This window comes from Charadrius vociferus, unplaced genomic scaffold, assembly GCF_000708025.1.
Source record: "Charadrius vociferus isolate BGI_N301 unplaced genomic scaffold, ASM70802v2 scaffold92, whole genome shotgun sequence".
Classification (NCBI taxonomy): Eukaryota; Metazoa; Chordata; class Aves; order Charadriiformes; family Charadriidae; genus Charadrius; species Charadrius vociferus.
In genome coordinates, this window is record NW_009647874.1 from 5,635,973 (window position 1) to 5,655,978 (window position 20,006).

General features: G+C 41.2%; 1 protein-coding gene across 1 annotated transcript in view; it reads right to left on the reverse strand.

The window, feature by feature from the left end:
• Positions 1-20,006, reverse strand: part of ATP10A (ATPase, class V, type 10A) — a 126,590-nt gene that overhangs the window by 72,566 nt on the left and 34,018 nt on the right. The window contains exon 4 of the mRNA XM_009883133.1: positions 5,477-5,681. Within this exon, the coding sequence (XP_009881435.1) occupies positions 5,477-5,681 (205 nt within the window). The remainder of the gene's footprint in view (positions 1-5,476; positions 5,682-20,006) is intronic.

Consider the following 20,006-nt stretch of genomic DNA (forward strand, 5'->3'; position numbering starts at 1 on the left):
CAGAAGGGTTCACATACTGACTTGTGAGGAAATCAGAACTGATGAGATATTTTGGTGCTAGTCTGCATGCAAATGAACCCTCCCAAACAAGTAGACACCAAATTCGGATGTGCTTCTTAGACAAAGCAGCCACAAAGTCATTTGCAAGGCTTATCTAAATCTGTTTAATCACGCTAGTACAAGCCTGTTTTGAACAAAGGTCTGCTCTTAGGAGAAAATGAGAAGGGAAAACCCCCACCAGCTCTCAGAGGTATACACACACCTTCTCATAGGGGATGGCAGCTGCCAGATTTAGCTTAGCTTTCAGCTGAACTGAAGCTTTCCACATAAACATCCAGTACATGGCCAGTGGTTAATAAACCATAAGCTGCTCCAGAATCCACAGTGAGTCTTTGTGGATTTTGTTAAAAGGCATACTGAGTAAAAACAGTGGGGCAAGGAAATGTAAATGTTTTCCATGAGTCTAGATTCATACTATCAAAATATCCTAAATCAAGTTTATGAAACCTGAAAGGGAGTTTTGAGCTCTCACAGCCCAAGCTGTATCTGCTTATCCACTCTCTGAAGAGCGGCTGACACGACATCTCAGATGGACGGAAAACATTCCATAAGCAACTGCAATGGGTGTGGTGGCACAGCAGCCTGCAGAGTAGCACAGAAAACACATTGATTCCTCCTGTCTACTGTGTCTCCTATTAGATCCAGCGCACCAGAAACGGCTGCTGTGACTCAGCAGCAGTGAGGGTGGGTTAGAAATTAGAAGGAAACTGGTGGAATACCAAGAAACACTCGTTTTTTCCAAGAGATGCTGACTGGTCACCGCTAACTCTGTCAGATCACTCACAGTGGGATTGAGCACAGTGCTTTCTCCTTTCTAGCGTGTCATGCCACACACATGGATCTGATCTGTCTTCCAGTGTGAAAAGAGTCTGCTATCTTTTTGGCTTTAAAGACGGCATGCAGAAGTACATTTCTGACTATTTTAAACATTTCTAACACATCCTGTCACTGCAGTAGCTGGATAACAAGACCACAGTACTTAAAGTCTCCACGGAAAAAATGTCAAGGCCTTTAAAAAATCTCCTGTTTCCTTTTTTCTTTTTTAACCTACTCACTGAGTGATATTCTTTTTTCTTGCCTATTTTGAGTGTTCAACAACAAGGTACGCATTCAAACTGGTATCTTCAGACATACAAGCCACAGAGGAATATATCAGTGACTCTTCTCAAAGCTTGTGTATCGACAGGGTGTAGAATCACGTACAGAAAGTACAGGTTTATGTCAGACAGATCACATTTGTTAACAAACACAGAAAGCTAACAAGCAGTATGTTCCCAGTCTACTGTAAATTACTCAGACAAATCAAAGCAGCACTAAAATAAGCAGTATTTCTGGTCACTTGCACTATAAAGGAAAACAGTTTCTTGGAATTCACAAGTGGAGAGGTCCAATCCAAGCCCACAAATGCTGATCTTGGATCTTCTGAGCATGTGTTTAGAGTAAAATAACACCTGCAAAGCACTGGAGACAAGGATGCAGAACAGCTTCTATAATTGCTTATTGCTGCTTCAAGAGTTGGGCTAAAAAGACATTGGAACGGTACTTTTCTGAACGAAGGTCTGGAAGGAGGAAACTGTAAGACCTTTTACTCCCTCAGACTATGGACCTTACATGCTGTTAATGCTGAAGAGAGACACACAAAGATCCTTCAGAGCATGCTGGCAGAACAGCTGGCCTTCCAGAGGACAGCTACACACAGGGTAACAGCACTGGGCTTGCGGGGCTCTGGAGAGGGCATTTGGAGAGAGTGCTGTGATTGCAGGACAACTGCCCAGCGCACACCCCACTTCAACGACACCAAATTGGCAACCAGGATCTCTGTGGCAAGCAGCTCAGCGCAGACCTGTGGGACTGTAAATTGCATGGGTGGGCACAGGGCAGGGACAGAAAAAGGAAAGCATAAAAGTGGCTTAAAGCAACTCTTTCTACCCCCAGCCCCACTCCTTTCCCATGCCCAGCAAAGTGACGGGTATAGAAATAGCTATCCTTCATCGACGTGCTTCACAGCCACGTGCTCGGAAGTTATCAGTTAGTTCATATAAGAAACACAGAAAGGCCAAGCTTTGTAGTGCAGCTTCTTTTAAATGGCTGAGATACTTCTACAGAGACATTATTCAAAGACAGCTATGTACAGCTGATATTTTAAGAAGCAGCTTCCAAAAGATCTGTGTTTCTTGTCCTATGATAAGCCACATGACTAAGCACGTCATTCTGTAAGGGAGGTGGGGGAAGAGTTTAGCAGTGTGGGAAAAAGAGGGTCAGGACTACATAATCTATTTGTTTGTTTTCCTGCTTGAACAACAGGGCTGCAGAACAACACAGAACCAAACAGCTATAAACATAACTGAGAGTTGTTCTGCTGAGTACAATGGTAGTAAAAAAATGTAAAAGCTTTCTTGTCCAATGCATGAACACATTGGGATGCAGTTCCTATAAGAGATTTGGGAACAAACTTCTCTGAGGTTTGGTAAAAGGATGGTTAGCATTTGGTGCAAGAAATTTTTGTCTTAGGAAGTATTTTATGAGATCTAACAATAAGCTCTCTCCAGTTGTGGCAACTTAAGACATGCCCAGATAGGAACTGAACTTCACTCCGAAAAATGGCATCACCTTGTTATTCCACGTTACTTGGCTGTGGGCCTACTATTTATCCAATGCTTCCCCAGTAGCTCCCTCTGTCCTACTGCTGAGTGTCTCTCAGCAGGGCAACACCTTCAAGAACCAGTAAGAGCCTATTCCTACTAGTGTGGGGTGAGGAAGCTAATGCTGCTACATGAGTTAACAGCGTGCTCAGACTGGTTTTGGTGAGGACTTTAATGAGGATGGCAAGTATTCTGCTGAATAACTTACGGGATGCTGTTACAGAGAGGCTCTGTGATGCTGCAGCTGCTGAAGACTTGGTACTTGCAGGTGTGCACTTTGCCTACAACTTAGTTGATGCAGGAACCTGGGCTTGGATATTTCCTGCTTTCTCAGCTATTTTCAGAGAGGGGAGGTAGTCACATGTGGTTTTCTTACAAGCTCTCGTTCAATACTTGACTTCTTGGGGGCCCAGTCCTGTTTTCATTGGAATGAATAAGCTTTCTGTCATTGAACCCAGTTTAACCCCTGACAATTTATTACAGACCTCACTGCTATTGAGGCTAGGCATCTTGTGATCTCAAATTTATTTTAAAAAATCATTTATCCATATATTTTGGAGCACAGTCCTGAGACAGAAAAGTTCCATAATAATCTATATAATACAGAGAACTAAGATACAGATGGAGGATGGGCTGGAAATGCAAAGTAGTTAGGTGTCTAGAAAGCTGACTGTAAGTATCTATACGATAACTGATTTCCTCAGTAAAGTGGGGTATAATGAGCAAGCCATGCCATGTATACCCCGGTATGCTGAGCTGCTTGGCACATAAACCTAGCTTTCCTTCCCTAGGTAGGCACTGTTTCCTCAGCCTTCTTCCCTAACGGGGCCCAATCCAGTCTCCAATAACCTTTAACCTGTTTGAGGAGGAATTGGCACTGCCATTCACTTCTACACAACAGTCTAAAGGTTACAGGTCTTGACAAACCATACAAAACCGAGGCCTGAAGTCTTTAGCTGCCTGGTTTGGATCAGCAATTGAAACTTCAGTGAGCATGCCAAACCCGAGATTGCAGGGGTGCTCCCTCCTGGTTTTCCTGCTGTATTAATGCACGCATGCGTTTGCTGGTTAAAGATGGACAAGTGACTCCACAACTGATGACTCAGACACACATCTAGGCGTCACAGCTCCCAGGAGCAGGACAGTCTGTAGGGTCGGCAGATCGTCTCTCAGCTCACCAGCTTCCAGAAATCACACTTCTAGTGCTGAATCCTGACTCTGCCACCAGGGAGCCAGGGATCTTGATGCAGTGTAAGGGATTCCTCTGGGCAGCAAGGCTCTTGAAAACCAGTCTTGTGATGATCTGTACTTGGACACATCAATTCCTTTCACTGTGTTTACCAACACCTCCTGCTGTGTGTCAGATGGTCTTGGATCACAGAAATCCAACCAGCCCTTGTGGATGAGTGGAGGAACTGGTGCCTTCCCAGATCTTTCTTTGAGATAGTGCTGCCCTTAGCTCTAGCTAATGCCCTCAGCAACCGTACCCAGAAATACGAAAGCATCCCTGTATTCAGTAGCCTATATGCAATCTACAGTTTGTGCCCTACATAACGTGTCTGAGGTCACGTAGGAAGCCTATGCTGGCAGAGAACTGGGATACATCATCTGAGTACCTCCCTGGAGCTCTACCCACTGGGAGAAATTTCCTCTCAGTGGGAACAGGATGGGATGTCTGAGAAGCAATTCAATTAGCTTCTTTGAAACAATCAGAGTTTTTGAAACATTTGGCCTGTAGCTGATTAAGCGTCTTGCCGTGGCAGTAGCGGCCGAGTCATGTCTAAATTCTATGTGGAAATCACTGATGATTAAAAAAGTCTTTATCTCACGTTTTTACAAGCTATTCAGAGAAAGGCTTTATCTACCATAAATAATTATTTGCAAGGCACATTGATTTTTAACCTGTCAGTTGGACTGCAACTTCATTAATGCTGATCTACCTCAGTATAACTATACGCTTCTGTAGTTACCTTTGATGACAGGCAGCAGCTCCCATTGTTTGCAAAATCTCTCAAATGAGGAGAGCTACTAGGAAAAAGATGTAGCTGCGTTCTAGAAAATAATTTATTTTTTCCCTAACAAAATACAGGAAACTGGGGTTAGCTGGCAAGAGGGACAGGAGAGGAGAACATATAAATAAATACTATTTCAACAAGTTTATTAAAGCAAGTAAAACTTCAGGTGATTTCCTCTAATTCTGCTGACAGTAGCTGATCTGGATTTTGTTTTGTTTCAAAATAGTGCTGTTGGGGAGAGATAAGCATGGTGAGAGAGCAGTAAAACACTTTGTCAGCACAGACACCTCCAGAATGCATGCATGCTGCCCCTTTAAATCTTACAAGCTTTAATGCTCCAAGTGCTGGAGGGATATTCTGCAACATGGAGTTTCAGGCAAAATTCCTAATTGAAACTGATCTGGTTTGCAGGCAGGAAAAGTAGTTGTTTATATTTAAGTATCTTCTCACTGGGCAGTTAAAATGTGTTTTCAAAAATCAAGCTACAATAGAAGCCATTAAAACCCCCCAACATTTTCCAACCGCACACAATTGCCCCAAATAATTCCTATTCAAATTCAGGGAAAAATTATGGTAAAACTTCTGATACTACGATGAGGTCAGCTGTTGGCAAGTGCTAGTGTTCTAATGACAACCATAACAGTAATTCATTAGCAGTACTAGAACAAGCAGACTTAGCTGGTGTGAAGTGGATTAGTGAACTGTTTACTTACCTGAAACAAATGAGATCTTAAATGAGAGTTAGGAATGGTGACTTACCAGCTCTAGGAACCTCCTCACCACCTGTCTTTGTTTTAAGTTAGTTTCACCATCCAGGTTAGCTGTTTCTATATGGCACAGCCCATCGGGATCACTTGAGGAGAGCAGCAATATGTCAGCAGGTATAATTTCATTACAGCGAAGCTGCACAAAGTCTCCAACTTGCACTTGTTTCCAGTATCTGCTTATATATTTCTTCTCATTTCTGGAAAAAAAAAAAAAGTCAGTTACAGGATGTGTATATATAAAAAAAAGCACATATTGGGGTGCTTTCAGTAAGATCTGGTTTTATTTGTAGCAGGAGTACAATGCCTTTGGAAGGTCCTCAGGTACTCTCAAGTTATGCCGGGCAAAGGTAATGCAGACTGCCAGGAGGCCACTTCCCACCGACTCATGACCAGGTTTAAGTTCCCAAGATGCTCTTTTAAGGCCCAGAGGACCACATGTGGACATTAGACCTGGGTAAGCAGAAGCTTCACACACTCTCCTTTCCCTCCCTTCATGCTCTGAGCCATCTGTCTGACCCATCCGTACCGGGTGAAAAGGGGGCATTTTCAGGGCAAGGGGGGAACCGAGAACAGGCTTGGGTGCAGGACACCTCTTTGGCAGGGCTCCTGAACATCCTCCACCACGCACCACCCTCTGATGCACCCTCAGATAGCTTCCCCTTGTTCCCTCTTTCCAACAGGGACAAACTTCGTGTGGTGCTGCATGTGATACTTGGATGAAGGAGCTAAAAATCCTTAACTGAAAGGAATTTCCACTGTTCATCACTAAACCTAGAAGTACAAGGACATGTTGTGGAAAAATGCAGTCCCAACAGCTCTACCGGGAAAGGACGCTGTCATTCCTTTTAAATATTTCTGGGGTATTTCCATTCTGGCCATAGTGCTGTCAGTTACATAGCTAATTTCTTTGTCAATTCAAAGACTTATCCACGTGAAACACTGATGTGTATGCTGTTCATTCAGATACTGCCACTAAACCTCTCTAGTTTTAAAGGGCATGCTAGTTTGCCATCTTTTTTATTTTTTAACTTTTTCTTGAGAGCAAAAGGAAAAAAGAAGAGGTGATTACTTAATTTATTCTAGGTAAAATTCAAGGTCTTCGTTTCATGACACACACAGACCCGTCCTTTCTTGGCATTTGTGCACATTGCTTTCTTCTGTTGTGTTTTTGAAAGAAATTAATTTCAAAACAGCCCTAATATTAACTTGGTAAAATACCCTCTGAAAATGGGAAACTGCTATTCTGACACTTTGCTAAGCTGTCAGAAGGCCTTTTGCTGTGTGAGCACTGAGATGGCTGTCACCACTGGCACTGGCACCGGCACCAGAGACAGTCTCCTGTGGCAGCACTTTAACTGGCAGAATGGGATTCTGATGGGGGTGGGGGGGGGAGTGGTGGCGGCTATTTTATGTTCTTTGAAGTATATTATTTTAAAATACATCACTTTCAGTAGTAACGTGAATAGATTTGTAACCAAGTGGAAACACGCAAGTCCTGCCAATGTTGTTACTTTGCAGTTACTGATAGTTGTGCCATGCCTAATTCAGCCTTGTCATGCCTTCACTGGTGTTACAGGAATTAGAAACTTAATTGGCTTTTATGCATGTATTTAGCCTAAATCCTGAACAATAATGTGTCAGGTAGCACAACAAGGATGTATCAGATCAGGTTTTACCTCCCAGAACTTTTTCATTGTCCTTTCCTACCATTCAGTTTATAAAGGGAGGAATTAATATTATGGCTGTGAGTTCTATTTTGATAAAGCCTGAAAAGGATTAGTAAGAGTCAAGTGTAAAACATGATAGTCTAACAAGGGCAAGGTATACACACTAGATGCTGAAATTACCCATTCCCTTCACACTCAGGCTGAAAACAACATTTAACTTTTTCTGCTAATGAGTATGAATTGCTCTGAAACCCAGTGTGCCGTAACGCAGCACAAATCACGGCACCGCTGACCCAAAGGGTTTGTTAGCCATGAAATCTGTAACTCCAAATCCCTTCACATGTGGCTACTGGTCTTCATCCTTTTTAATTTAACTGTGAAACTGGGTGATGTTCAAATGCACGTACAATGAGTAGCAGTATAGGAGTATCATCAGGCTAAAAATAGCAAGTAGTCCCATACTATGCTATAAGCACTACAATTTTTTCTTTAATTTCTATTGTTTGAAAAGCACAGCTATTTTAGCATTTCCTCTTCTCTCACATGCTTAGCAACTGCCACAACGATATACACTGCAGCAGGAAGGGTGGATATCGAGCAACGCAAGGCCAAATGACTCTGCTGGGACAAATGAAGTTGTTCAGCCTGGAGAAGAGAAGGCTGTGGGGAGACCTTATTGCCGTCCTTCGATATATAAAGGGGGTTTATAAGAAAGACAGAGAGAGACTTTTCACCAGGGCTTGTAGTGACAGGACCAGGGGTAATGGTTTTAAACTGAAAGAGCATAGGTTTAGATGAGACACAAGGAAGAATTGTTTTATGATGAGGGTTGTGGGACACTGGAACAGGTTGCCCAGAGAAGTTGTGGATGCCCCACCATTGACAGCATTCAAGGTCAGGTTGGACAGGGCTTTGAGCAACCTGATGTAGTGAAGGATGTCCCTGCCTATGGCAGGGGGGATGGACTAGGTGGTCTTTAAAGGTCCCTTCCAACCCAAAGCATTCTGTGATTCAGTGAATCTATGAACACAAGACGTGCACATGCACCAGGGCCCCGGGGCAGAGCCCCCTTCAGCAGACACGTGGGAACAGTTCACCCAGTATTCCACTTGATCAGCTCTCTGCTAACAAGGAGCAGTAATGGATGGAAAATTACTATCTGCATGGAAAACTACTTCCTAAACCTCTTCAGCCAGGATTGCTCTACGTCCTCTAGCACACCTCTGAACTCAGACTTGTCTCATTGCAGCCAGTGAGCAGTCACTGCAAGTATTCTCTGCAGAATATGGCACGATACTGTCTTCAGATGGGATGGTTCAGATACTAGATGCACTATAAATACATCAGTCCTTTAGGAACATTCCTTTAAGAAGCTGAGCCTGCTCTTCTGAACACACAGGTTAGCTCACCTTGAGACGACTGTGGTACCTCTAGCCAGTACAAACACACCAAGTGACCCCACTGATACAGTTACAATTTTGCCATTGACTTCTGCAGAGACAGGACTTTGTCATCCAAGTTTTATATCACCTACTAAATGTTTATTCTTGCTGTTATATTGTGCCCGTAAATTGCAGAAGTTATAGGATATAGAGAGTTAGGAATGCCACACTTGTAAGAGAAAAACTGTGTAAAATTTAAGCTCTCCTTTGTGTTTGTAAGGTGTGGCATACCAAAATGCTTGACTTAAATTTTATTCGAAGTTCAGGGATTTGAGCAGTTTTGACTCAGTGTGTCCTCACGGACATTATTCTTGCAGTCCCTCTTCAGAAGGGTCCCCTTCCACGTCTTTAATGATGTATATTGCATTGGCGTGTTGTGATAGAAAACCTGAATTAAACACAGTATATCCATGAGTGGGCATACGTGTATCATTACATGTTTGTTGTTGTTTTCAAATGGTTCAGTACCCTTTTCAACTTCAGAGCAAACACAACCTTTAAGCAGATGCTTCAGCTGAGCTCCTCACAGTAATGGCCAGGTTTGGAGGACACCAACAGTTCAACACACAGGATTGGAATGAATACCAGATCCCGGGGACCACCTCCTTGCACCTGCAGGCATTCAGGTAATGGAGACAGCCTACGCACTTACAGAGCATCAATAAAACACAGCAATGTGGGTACTCTTTACTCATCCAACAGTTTGCATGATTTTTCATGGCAGGGTCCTGTCTGTCCATTTACCTGGTAGGTGCTTTGAAAGACCTTCCTGTGTTTGGTCTTTAATATCCTAAAATTGTCTGCAGATTTTGCTGTCTTTCCTTTTATAATTAATCAGCTGATAAATTAATGTTTCAAACACAGATGCCTTGTTTTTTTTCTCTGGGACCCTGCCATTTATTCTTACTTTGTCCTGACTCTGTCACTACTGTGTGGCCAATGACAGTCCTCTGCAGTCTGAGCACAGGGCTTCAGGCACTGCTTGCAAGAGACTCTTCAACAACAGCTTTTGGCAAGTTTAAGTAAACATCATACAACCTCCTGGAATATTTTGTCAAAGGGCTCAAAGAATTCTGGCAGGAAGACAGGACTGGAGGCAGCATCTCAGTTAGTGGGTCCATCCCCCTTCCCACAGTCTCAGGAAACCCTGCCATGGATATTTAGGCCAGAAGCTAACACCCCACAACTCTAGTTCTACCTGCCCTGGCTTATCGCAAGTCTGAAGATACCTTTTAGTACTTATGACAAACCTAAGGTTGATGCTACAAGAAGCCAAAGCTGCAAACTATGATGAACCACAGGAAGAGGTCAGAGTTTCTAATTCTCATTGTTCAAATCTGGAGAGTTAGACAATATTCAATATACTGTCATGAACTACAGCTATTCTGCAAAAAAGAATAGATACTGTTGGTACTGTCCAGTTAAAACACCACGATGAACTATTAATTTCAGACAGCTATGCCCAGCTACTGTAATGTGATGTGTTGGGCTCACATACTAAAAATGTCCAGCCCCCTGCGCACAACCTCATCTTTATCAACATATTAGCAGGCAAAGAATGTATGTATCAGCTGTGGTTTAAACCCATAGTCACGTAAATCTTCATGCTATTCTCTGCCACAATCGGAAGCAGAACTCGCCAGTGCTTTCACTTTTCTGAGCCTATCTTTACAGGTAGACATTGACTGAAATCTAAAGATGGATGGCTAAGTCGTCAGCCGGTGCAGCTGCATTGACATCAGCACTGTTAGCCAACAGCCAGTGTGGCCCCAGCAGCAGTCAAACTCCTCAAGAGATTGATGTTCTTTTGCAACAATGAAGTGTGATTGTCCCAGCTTATCTGCTTTTGAACACACAAGGGAAAGTATGCAACATCCTTTCAAGTGTTTCAACATCATTTCTTGCTTTCTATATTTCTCCCCTGACAAAAATTACAGTTCATGAGTGGGAATGGCTGACGCAGATTTGCTCCACCAATTCCAGGGAGTGGTTGGGGCACATGGGCTTCTGCGTAACACTGCCCTAGCTTAGTCCCAACATAGGCTCCTACATTCATCCTAGCAGGGCTTGTACAAGACATTTAGCAAAAGATAAATGATGTTCTCTTGTACTTTTTGAGGTGCTCAGTCTGGTTTACACAGCATACCCTACACAGGTTGCGGCTGCAACCCAGAGGTTTTTAAGCCTCTCAAAACATCGAAATGAAGTGTTGTTTCCCAGTCCAAGCCCATCCGCTGACCTGCTTTTGAAGTAACAATCGTCTGCACTTCAAAAGAAATCAGGCTCCTTTGCCTTCCCTGCCAGCTGAGGTGGGTCATTGAACTAGTAGGCTTTAAAAGAAACACAGCAAGAAATTAAGCTTGTGGAAGAGGAAAAGCCCTCCACAAAAGACAGGTCAGAGTTGTGTGCATGTACAAGGCATACTTTAGAGCTGTTCCTGATGTCAGCCAGGTCCTTCCTTTCCATCTCAGGAGGCAGAAATAGAGTGGGGTAGCACAAAAGAATGTATCAGGTACATCTCTGCTCCCAGTGACTTAAAACATGTTCAAATCAGTTGCCTACAAGTGCCGTGACAAGCCTCCTGGTTAGGACCAAGCTAACTAAAAGAACTTGAGGCGAATTGGCAGGGTCCAAGCAGAGAAGCAACCCCTGATGGAGAACCTCAAACTGTAACTCAAACACATAAGTATCACATCAGCCCAAACTATCTTTAGGGAGGCTACAGCATGTAGATGTTTCTAAACAGGTCCTTCATGTTCATAAAGTTTTCCCAAATTGTCTGTTCTTTCCCTCGCCTGGGCTGGAGCCCTCCCCTTCAAACCTCCACCTCTCCTCCCGACACTCCTGCAGATGTGGAGAGGGTTCACACCAACTGAGCCCGTAGTGCTCTGTTAACGCTTCGGTAGCAAGCAGAGATTTTGCATAACTCATCACAGGCTACAAAAGCAGAGCTGGTGGACAGCACCGAAATATGTGCACAAACCCACTGCATTATAACCAGTACCAATTATGATTTGAAAACTACAGGTGTAGCAGTTCTCAGAGTTTAAAAACAAGAGCTATATATGAGACCAAGGCATATATTACACAAAGTCTGAACATGCTAAGTATCTATGGAAACAAGTTGAGAACCATTTGGGTACAATTACAATGTTGTGGCAGAACGAAGGAAAAATACGTAGCATAAGTTAATGCCAAAGCAGGTTACATAATGCCCAGAATATGTCTCCATTCCACCACAAACGATAACATCTGTTTCTATGAACATAAATAATTAGGAGGCTCTAAATCTGATATTAATCAAACAAAACAGATTAACAGAGTGTGTTCTTGAGAAATGTTGAGAACAAAGTCTCTCCATGACCAAAGTTTCTAAATAGACCCCTTCATCTTCACATTATTTTAAGGGCACTTGAAAGTTTTCTTGTTTTCATGGACTTCCAATTCTTTTTTTTTTTTTTTTGATAAGCAAGTGCAAATTTATGTTACAGTTGCTAGAAGCAAATGTGTGTGCAATGACAAGGCATAAAAGTGCCTTTTATTAAATTCACACTTTCTGAAAACTGTTAATTCTTCTGTTACAAGTCAAACTTGCTATGAAAAAAAAATGTACCCAGGAAACCTCAGTGATTCAGATTTATAAAGTGGAAGTAATAATTTAACTTCTCTTGGCAGTGTTATCTCCATCACACCCCATGTTGAAAGAAACCTCACTATTGTTCACTATAATGAAATATTTACTACCCGGAATAAATTATTTTTCAGCCAAGAAACTTGTTGTTGCGATAACAACATGAAACATAAAAGCAGAACATGTAATGAAACTTTACACAAACTTAAGAAAGAAAAAGCTGTCTTGCACAACTTATTTTTAAAACTCTGTTTCAGAAAGACATCTCGTATTAATTTTAAGTAGTATGATTCTTGACACTCTTATGTTTATTGCCAAAAATGCTAATAAACTCCTATCACTCTTCCAGACCAGACAGAGATACACTGAGAGAGAAGACTATCAATTACTTACACTTAGCAGGATGGATAGGTAATGCTTAATATTGAGGCTTCCTAAGTGGATGTCACACAAAGGGTGGAAGAAGTGGAAGAACAACCAGGATGTAACTTGCATCCAGTCCTACAGACATTAAACCCCATGAGTCAGGCACCTCCATACTAAAGCCACAAAGCTTTTGATAGTTTGATATATGAGAACTTCTCTTCTGAACAAAGTAATGCAACAGGCAGTTGTCTTCAGATGTCTTCTTTCTGAGCACCACTAAACACAACCCTTGTACCTGACAAGATTGCTTGCTGGTACCCAGAGGAAAAAGCCAAAGATGCAAAGGAGACAGCTACCTCAGCAGTGGGCCCACAGCCAGGTAAGGTTTTCATCCTGAATTTCAGGGACATAACAGATATTAAAATTGAACATTACAGTGGTGTCCCAAGCCACTGCAAAAAGATTCAGCTGAGCTTGGTGCTGTGCAAATATGGAAGGAGAAACAATCCCCTGCCTAAGGGGAATCCACTCAAATTACAGATGCCTAACGACACAAAAGTCCTGTATTGGTGCCTGCCTCCTCAACAAATAAAGAAAAAGAGGGAACTCTTCCAGGGGAGACATTGGGTGCCAAAGTTTGGTATGACATAAGCTCTGTGTAGAAGCCTTCTAGGGTCCTTGTCCTCTAAACCAGTAATTATTGACATGAGGACACTTAGGAAAATACAGTGCCTAAAGCTGAGGTGCATAAATCCAGTGGACTGAATCCTCCATTCGGTGCTCTCCCATTGCATTTGAGCCAGCGCCATCAGGTGACCATTCCAAGGGTGCTCTTCATATCTTAACAGTACATCTTAAAAGGTAAATTTAGCATGGCTCTGCAGAGTTAATGAGGGAAATCCCATTCTTTGACAGATTCAGACATTTTAATGGAATTTTTTTTTCCTCTCATTCCTCTGGTTCTACACACCTGCCTGATTACATCTCAGGTCTACCTGACCTGGGCCATAAAAAAGAATTCATATGTTCACTAAGTATACACAAAAAGACACTTGTAAAGAACTACTAAAGAAAGGTGCTTCCTAAATGCAACAGTTTTTATTTGGAAAATCGTTCCAGTTCTTTTAGCTAAACACGTAACAGTTGAAAGAATTTTTACCATGAAAAGTATTTCCTGCTAATTATGTGCACAGCCCTGATGGAGGTGTTCACTGATACTCAGTTTGGGAGACTATTTTTCTCCATGTAACTGTGCCATATAAACACATCTCCTTTAAAGGTCTAAAGCTCACAAGTTATCTAATCTCTGCACAAAAGCACTCTAGAAGTTAACACAGTTCCGTTACTTTACGTTAACAAGACAATTAGTAAAAAGAACGTTAATAATTCATCACTTTCACATTTAACAGGCAAAATCAGCGTCTCAGACTGAAGTGTAAGTGTTTGACCTTCTCCAGTTCCTCCTCAAAATTATCAAGTTTTACATTTTCCTTCCATTTCTGTTCTTGTCTGGGTAACGTCCATCCATGACATCCATCTCATCTGGATGTTCTCATCTATTCTCATCTGGACAATCTAAAGTTCAGACTGAGGATAGGAAAAACATTTACCTATCTGAATACCAGCTGAAATCTCAGCAGGTCCCAAGGCGCAATGCTCACATTTTGAACAACTGAGATGATGCTTTGCATGTTTTTGCCTCTAAATTTCTTCTAGCTGCAATTTCAGAAATTAGCTTTAGCCCATACATCAGACTGTGCTACTTCTAGTGCCACACAAAACTAAACTGCTTAAAGAACTGGTAATGATTTAAAAAAAAGTAGAAAAAAAGACTTTTGGCTGTAATATTATTGGAAGAACCTTGCAGAGGAAAACAAAGTTGGATGCTACTATACATTTGCAGAACATGTTAACAGTTCTTTCTACTCTGAAACTGAGGTGTAAAATGGTGTAATACGTGGGTTTGCAAGGATTTGCAAGGATCATGATATTTTCAGAGTTGGAAGGGACCTGTAGAGATCATCTAGCCCAACTACCCTGCTAAAGCAGGATTGCCTAGAGCATATTACTCAGAACTGCATCCAGGTAAGTCTTGAAAATCTTCAGAGAAGGGGACTCCACAACCTCCTTGGGCAGCCTGTTCCAGTGCTCCATCACCCTAACTGTGAAGTTTTTCCTTGTATTTGAACGGAACTTCCTATGTTCCAACTTGTGCCCATTGTCTCTCGTCCTGTCACTGGGAACCACTGAAAAGAGTCTGGCTCCATCCTCCTTCAACCCACCCTTTAGATACTTATAAGTAATAATAAGGTCTAATAATAATAATAAGGCTAATAATAAGGATATTGGAAGCATGTTTCATTGTACTCATTTGTCAATCCTCATGAACTTTATGTACCTCTAGAATTACTAAGGAATTACTTTGCTCTCTCTGTCAGAGAAGATGCATTCAATGGAGGCTGCATAAACAGGGAAACCTCAAACTCAGGCACACCTCTGTTGACACTGAGAGATACAAAGGAAGATTTAAGGTGCTATCCTGGATAAAACTGTGGTCTGTTGCCATGTCTATTCAGTTAGATGCCTGCACCAAACACCTCCAGGTAGGTACAACAAAGTAGGCAGTTTTACCTGGCAGTCGTGGATGCCTACTGGCTAGCAGGCAAAGCAAACTGGACACATCTGTGTGCTTTTTTGATGGTGATGGAAGAAAGACTTGGCAGGATTTGTACGCAAACATTGATCTTACCCTGAATGCCAGCTTGCAAATACAAGAGGCCACAGAATATTCAAAAGTCAGCCAAAGTATGTATCACAGTAGCATCTGGCAAACTTTTGTTGCTCAGATGCTGTACACTGCTGTACGCTGCTTTTAGAGCCCTGTCACTGGTGTGACTGGCTGCCCTATGCCTAGATACGAATTCCCAGTGGGGTGAGATAACGCTTCACTTGTGAGCCGCTGCTCATGCCCCATCACACTTATGTCTTCCTAACTGGCTATGGCTCAGCAGAAAGGAGGTCAGCAATTTTGAGATAACCGGGTTCTCAGACATTTCTTCCTAATCATGAGGAACAGAAGGGTCAACTAAGGACCTGAAATATGAATACAAAGATCTTTTTATTTAAAGTCTTTTTTTATTGTTTACTATTACTATCTCTTCTTTGTTGCTATTTCTCCATGCAGTTTCTTAAACACAAGACCTATGCTCAGAAGAGACATCTTTTTTACAGTAACTGAACCAAACGCAGAAGAGCTGGAGGTTGCTGCAGTGCTCTTACCAGTGCTTGTACTGGTAGCCAAAGTGCAAGAACTGCCTGACATTTTTAATTCAGATCTACAAAGTCACTTTGTGAGAAGCAATATCAGTATAAATCCCTGGGGAGCCCCTGATCTGAAGCATAAACATCTATCTCCAGCATCAGTACATGCCCAAGAGTGAAGGAGCAGTAAAAGGCATTACAACTCAGAAGAATCCTAATTCTTCCATGCAGCTGGCAAGAGAATAGGCCTTAACTCATACTTCGGGCTGATCTGAAAAGCACAGCTGAAGTTTTAAACATAGTGACTTATCTTAGGCTACGTGTAGCCACTTTCTCTCTATTTAGCTGCTCTCAGGTTATGTAGCCTGTCTTTACATTTCTGGATCGCTGCTTGCCCCAACAAGACAAGAATACTAATGCAAGGAAAAGCAAACAGCCTTATCTTATAAACAGGCTATATCTTACTTCTAAGATATGTTTAAATTACCATATTGTTCTCAAAACTAAATTAAAATCTGAAAATCTCTAAAATTCTGGTATAAAATAATAACAAGGTGTTTCCCAAGAATGCTTTCTTAATGAAGATTGATAAGATCACATCTAAACTGGGACCTGGGAGCACTTCCCAATGTTCATGACTGAGTACACACAATAGGTTGGATCCTGCATTAGACTGAAACCAGGGTGTGCGTAAGCTTCAATTTGCTATGCTCTAGGTTCTGATGCAATTTGAATTCAGCCTTATATAAGGCTGCTTTACAGAAATTCACAGAATAAAAAAATGTTCCTCACTTCCATCAGAGAAGAATTAGAAGACCAAACTCCATGCAAATCATATGCAGTGATATGAATCTTTGAAGGTTTGAGTCAAAACAAGTATGTCTACAGATGCAAATTTTATATTCAAAATTCTTGGTGAAAGTAAATAATAGAGATCCATATTGAAGAAGTGAGAACCACAAAATGCAAAAATTCTACTATTTAAAGGAAATGTAGAATGCCTTTAGTAACATTTGAGTAGTTCAGATTCAACAACTTGACTACTGTCGGTACCTACATATAAAAAATTCAGGATAAGAATTCATTTAATGTTTTCAATGTCAATTTGACTATACTGAGAGCCCCTGTTTTCACACTATCTGTTGCTTCCCCTGAATTAAAGATGTTGGTCTTTGTCTCATTAATATTCCAAACTTACTGGAGCCACTCAATGAGTGTGGCTGAATATGAAATACTAAGCTAGAATAATACTTTTGTTTTAGCGGTAAATGCATTTCTTTCCTGTCCCACTGATTTCTGATCAAAATTACTATGAATTATAGTCAGCTCAATGGAATTATGAGATACAGTCAGCTAATGCAGATGGTACATCTCAACCTGTTAACATAGTTATTTACAGATCTTTTAAGTAAAGAGCTTTGCAGGGAAGCAAGTCATCTTTGACACTTGTCCACAACTACTGAACTATCATCAATAAAAAGGGCAATTTATAAAGAATGACACACCATCAATATAAATTTTGATAGCCTGTTTCCATCAGTTCACTAGACAATACATTTTCACAACACAGTATATCTTTCCACAATAATTTCTATAATTATTATCTTTTTAAAAATCATTGAAGCCTGAATATTTTCAAGAGCTTGTTGGTTGTCAGCTGTGTAGATATTTGTACATATTTAAAGAAAAACATGCACACTTACAAAGACATATGCTTTTTTACTGTTGCCCTGTTATAAAGAAATAGGTCATTTGTGAACACTGTTTCATGGAAACTCTTTTTTAATTAATTTTGAAGAATTTAAAATCTAAGTGAGCCAACTAATAGCAAAGCATATTGTGCTTTGATTGTTTTTACATGAAAGAGTTACCTCATCAAGCTCAATTTTTCTTGGTACCTACTAAATAAATTATTTGCAAATATTACTCTCAGAAATATAAAAAAAATGTTCATACATGATTTTCACTTATTGTTCACTGAACTCCAAAACTAGGCTACAAATCTTGGCCCAAATTCAGCAAGGTACTTTAATATATTTCTAAAGTCAGGCGGAAAAGCACTCTTTCTGGCCGAACTCCAGAAAGATAACTTCTCTGTAGTTTGCAATCATACCTTCCTTGAGGGAAAAATGATAAAACATTGAAATTCAATACCCTAGGAAAAAAAAAATAAAAAATCAAGGCCTTTACCGCATCTGAAAGAAGAAAGTGACTGGCTACAAACAACTCCGCTTTTGAAACACCCAGAAACTGAGCTTAGAGCAAGTAATTACAAAGAGACTATTTATTGAAAGGGTTTGAATTATGGAGGGGGAACAAACAGCCTAAAAGAGCCTGTGAGATCCGAAACACTTCAGCAGGTGGCAGGCCACCCTGGTCGCGTGCAGAAAAAGCAGCACTCGGGAGCCTGGCATATACTGAGACTGAAACGTTTGTGTCACAACCTCCAGGCAGAAGCTAGCTTAGAGAGGCAGGAACATCAGTTTTAAAACCAAACTTCAATCTGATCTCTCAATGTGCTATTCCAAACTAACCCACTCTAGTCCCGCAGATAGAAGTTGCAGATCTAACAAAAGAATTTTTTACCCTCAACCCAAGTCTGTAAGAAATTCAGAAAGAAATTAAAAATTTGAATGGCAGCTTTTTACAGAGCACACAGGTCTTCAAATTAGCTGAACTGTAACATGTTCAAAGTCTGATTCTTAGATTTCCTTTGCAGACTTTTCTCTTGCCCTTGTTCGTCACCACTTTAATCTCTATTAGTCAAACCCATAACTGAGGGTTATTTTTCACTCCTTCTCTCCCCATCATAAAAAACCCACCACACCATTAATGTGTGCCTTTCTTTCTCTCCCTAATGCCACACTCTTACAAGACCCTCACTGCCATTCTTGCCTCCATCCTGTTTCCACATTGGTTTTGCTACAATCACTTTCCTTCTCTGTCCTCAGTAGCTAATGACTTCGAATTCAATGGCTCCTCTTTGCTACATCCAGTTGAAAACTAAATCCCCTCCAAAGCACCTTCCTCCTCCTTATCTAGCTTTTGCTACTCCTCTGTAAATGGTGATCTTCTTTGTTGGCACCTCATGATTGATATCTTTTTTTATGACTCCTCTGATGGATAAAACGCTTTTCCAGACATTAAATGGATTGCATTTAGTTCCATAACTGTGAGGTTAACTGAGGAGAATTCTTTGTAAGGAAGACACTCCAGCTCGTAAAACTCCTAAAACTGAAAGTCATAACTGCAGTCCCCCTGTGATGTGGGTCTTAGTCATCAAAGCAAAATAATCTTTTATCTGCAGGCACCAATTTAGACCAAGCTGCTTTGTAAACGCATAGTACAAATTCTGAAAACGCTTTCCTGACTATCCTCAAAACAATCCATTTCTTCTGTAAACATGTCAAGAGTTACTTGTGTCACCAGGACAGAAATTCAGTCTAGACGCCTTCCAACATACAGCAGGTCACCCCACCAGCATGCTGCTGGCTTGTGTGCTGCCTACAGCTTGGTCCGTCTATGGAGACAAAAGCCATACACCACTGGCACCTTCAGAAACCCCTGCTGTACTCTGCTAATTGAGCCGTGGTATTAGAGCAAGAGAGTGGTGTAAGAAAGAAGTATAAATTTGTCAAGGTTAAACTAAATATTGTAATTTTTTTTTTGTTAGTGTAATCCAAGCAAATATGTTTCCTCAACATTTTAGACTTATATTCTTTTTTTTTTCTGCATAAAAATAAGCAGAATGCGTTATGGAGGACAGGAAGACATCTTCAGTCATTTTTTGTTTAAGATGAGAAAAAAAATTGCTATTGGCCCAAAACCTTGTTTAAGAACTCTATGTACACAGCATCATTTTCCTTCATCTTTTCAAACAGGACAAAGCAGAAACAGTGACATGATCTTAATCTGAGAGGCAGTGCTGTAGGCAGCCCCAAACCCCCAAATTCTTTCTGTGACTAATTGTCAGGCCTTCAAAAAATCCCACCTGGTAAATTATAAAAAAAAATGGAAACCACTGTGTTCTGCAAGGGTAAACTTGTCTGTCATACACATAATAATTACCAACATAGAATCATAAAATCATAGAATGGTTTAGGTTGGAAAGGACCTTAAAGATCATCGAGTTCCAACCCCCCTGCCATGGGCAGG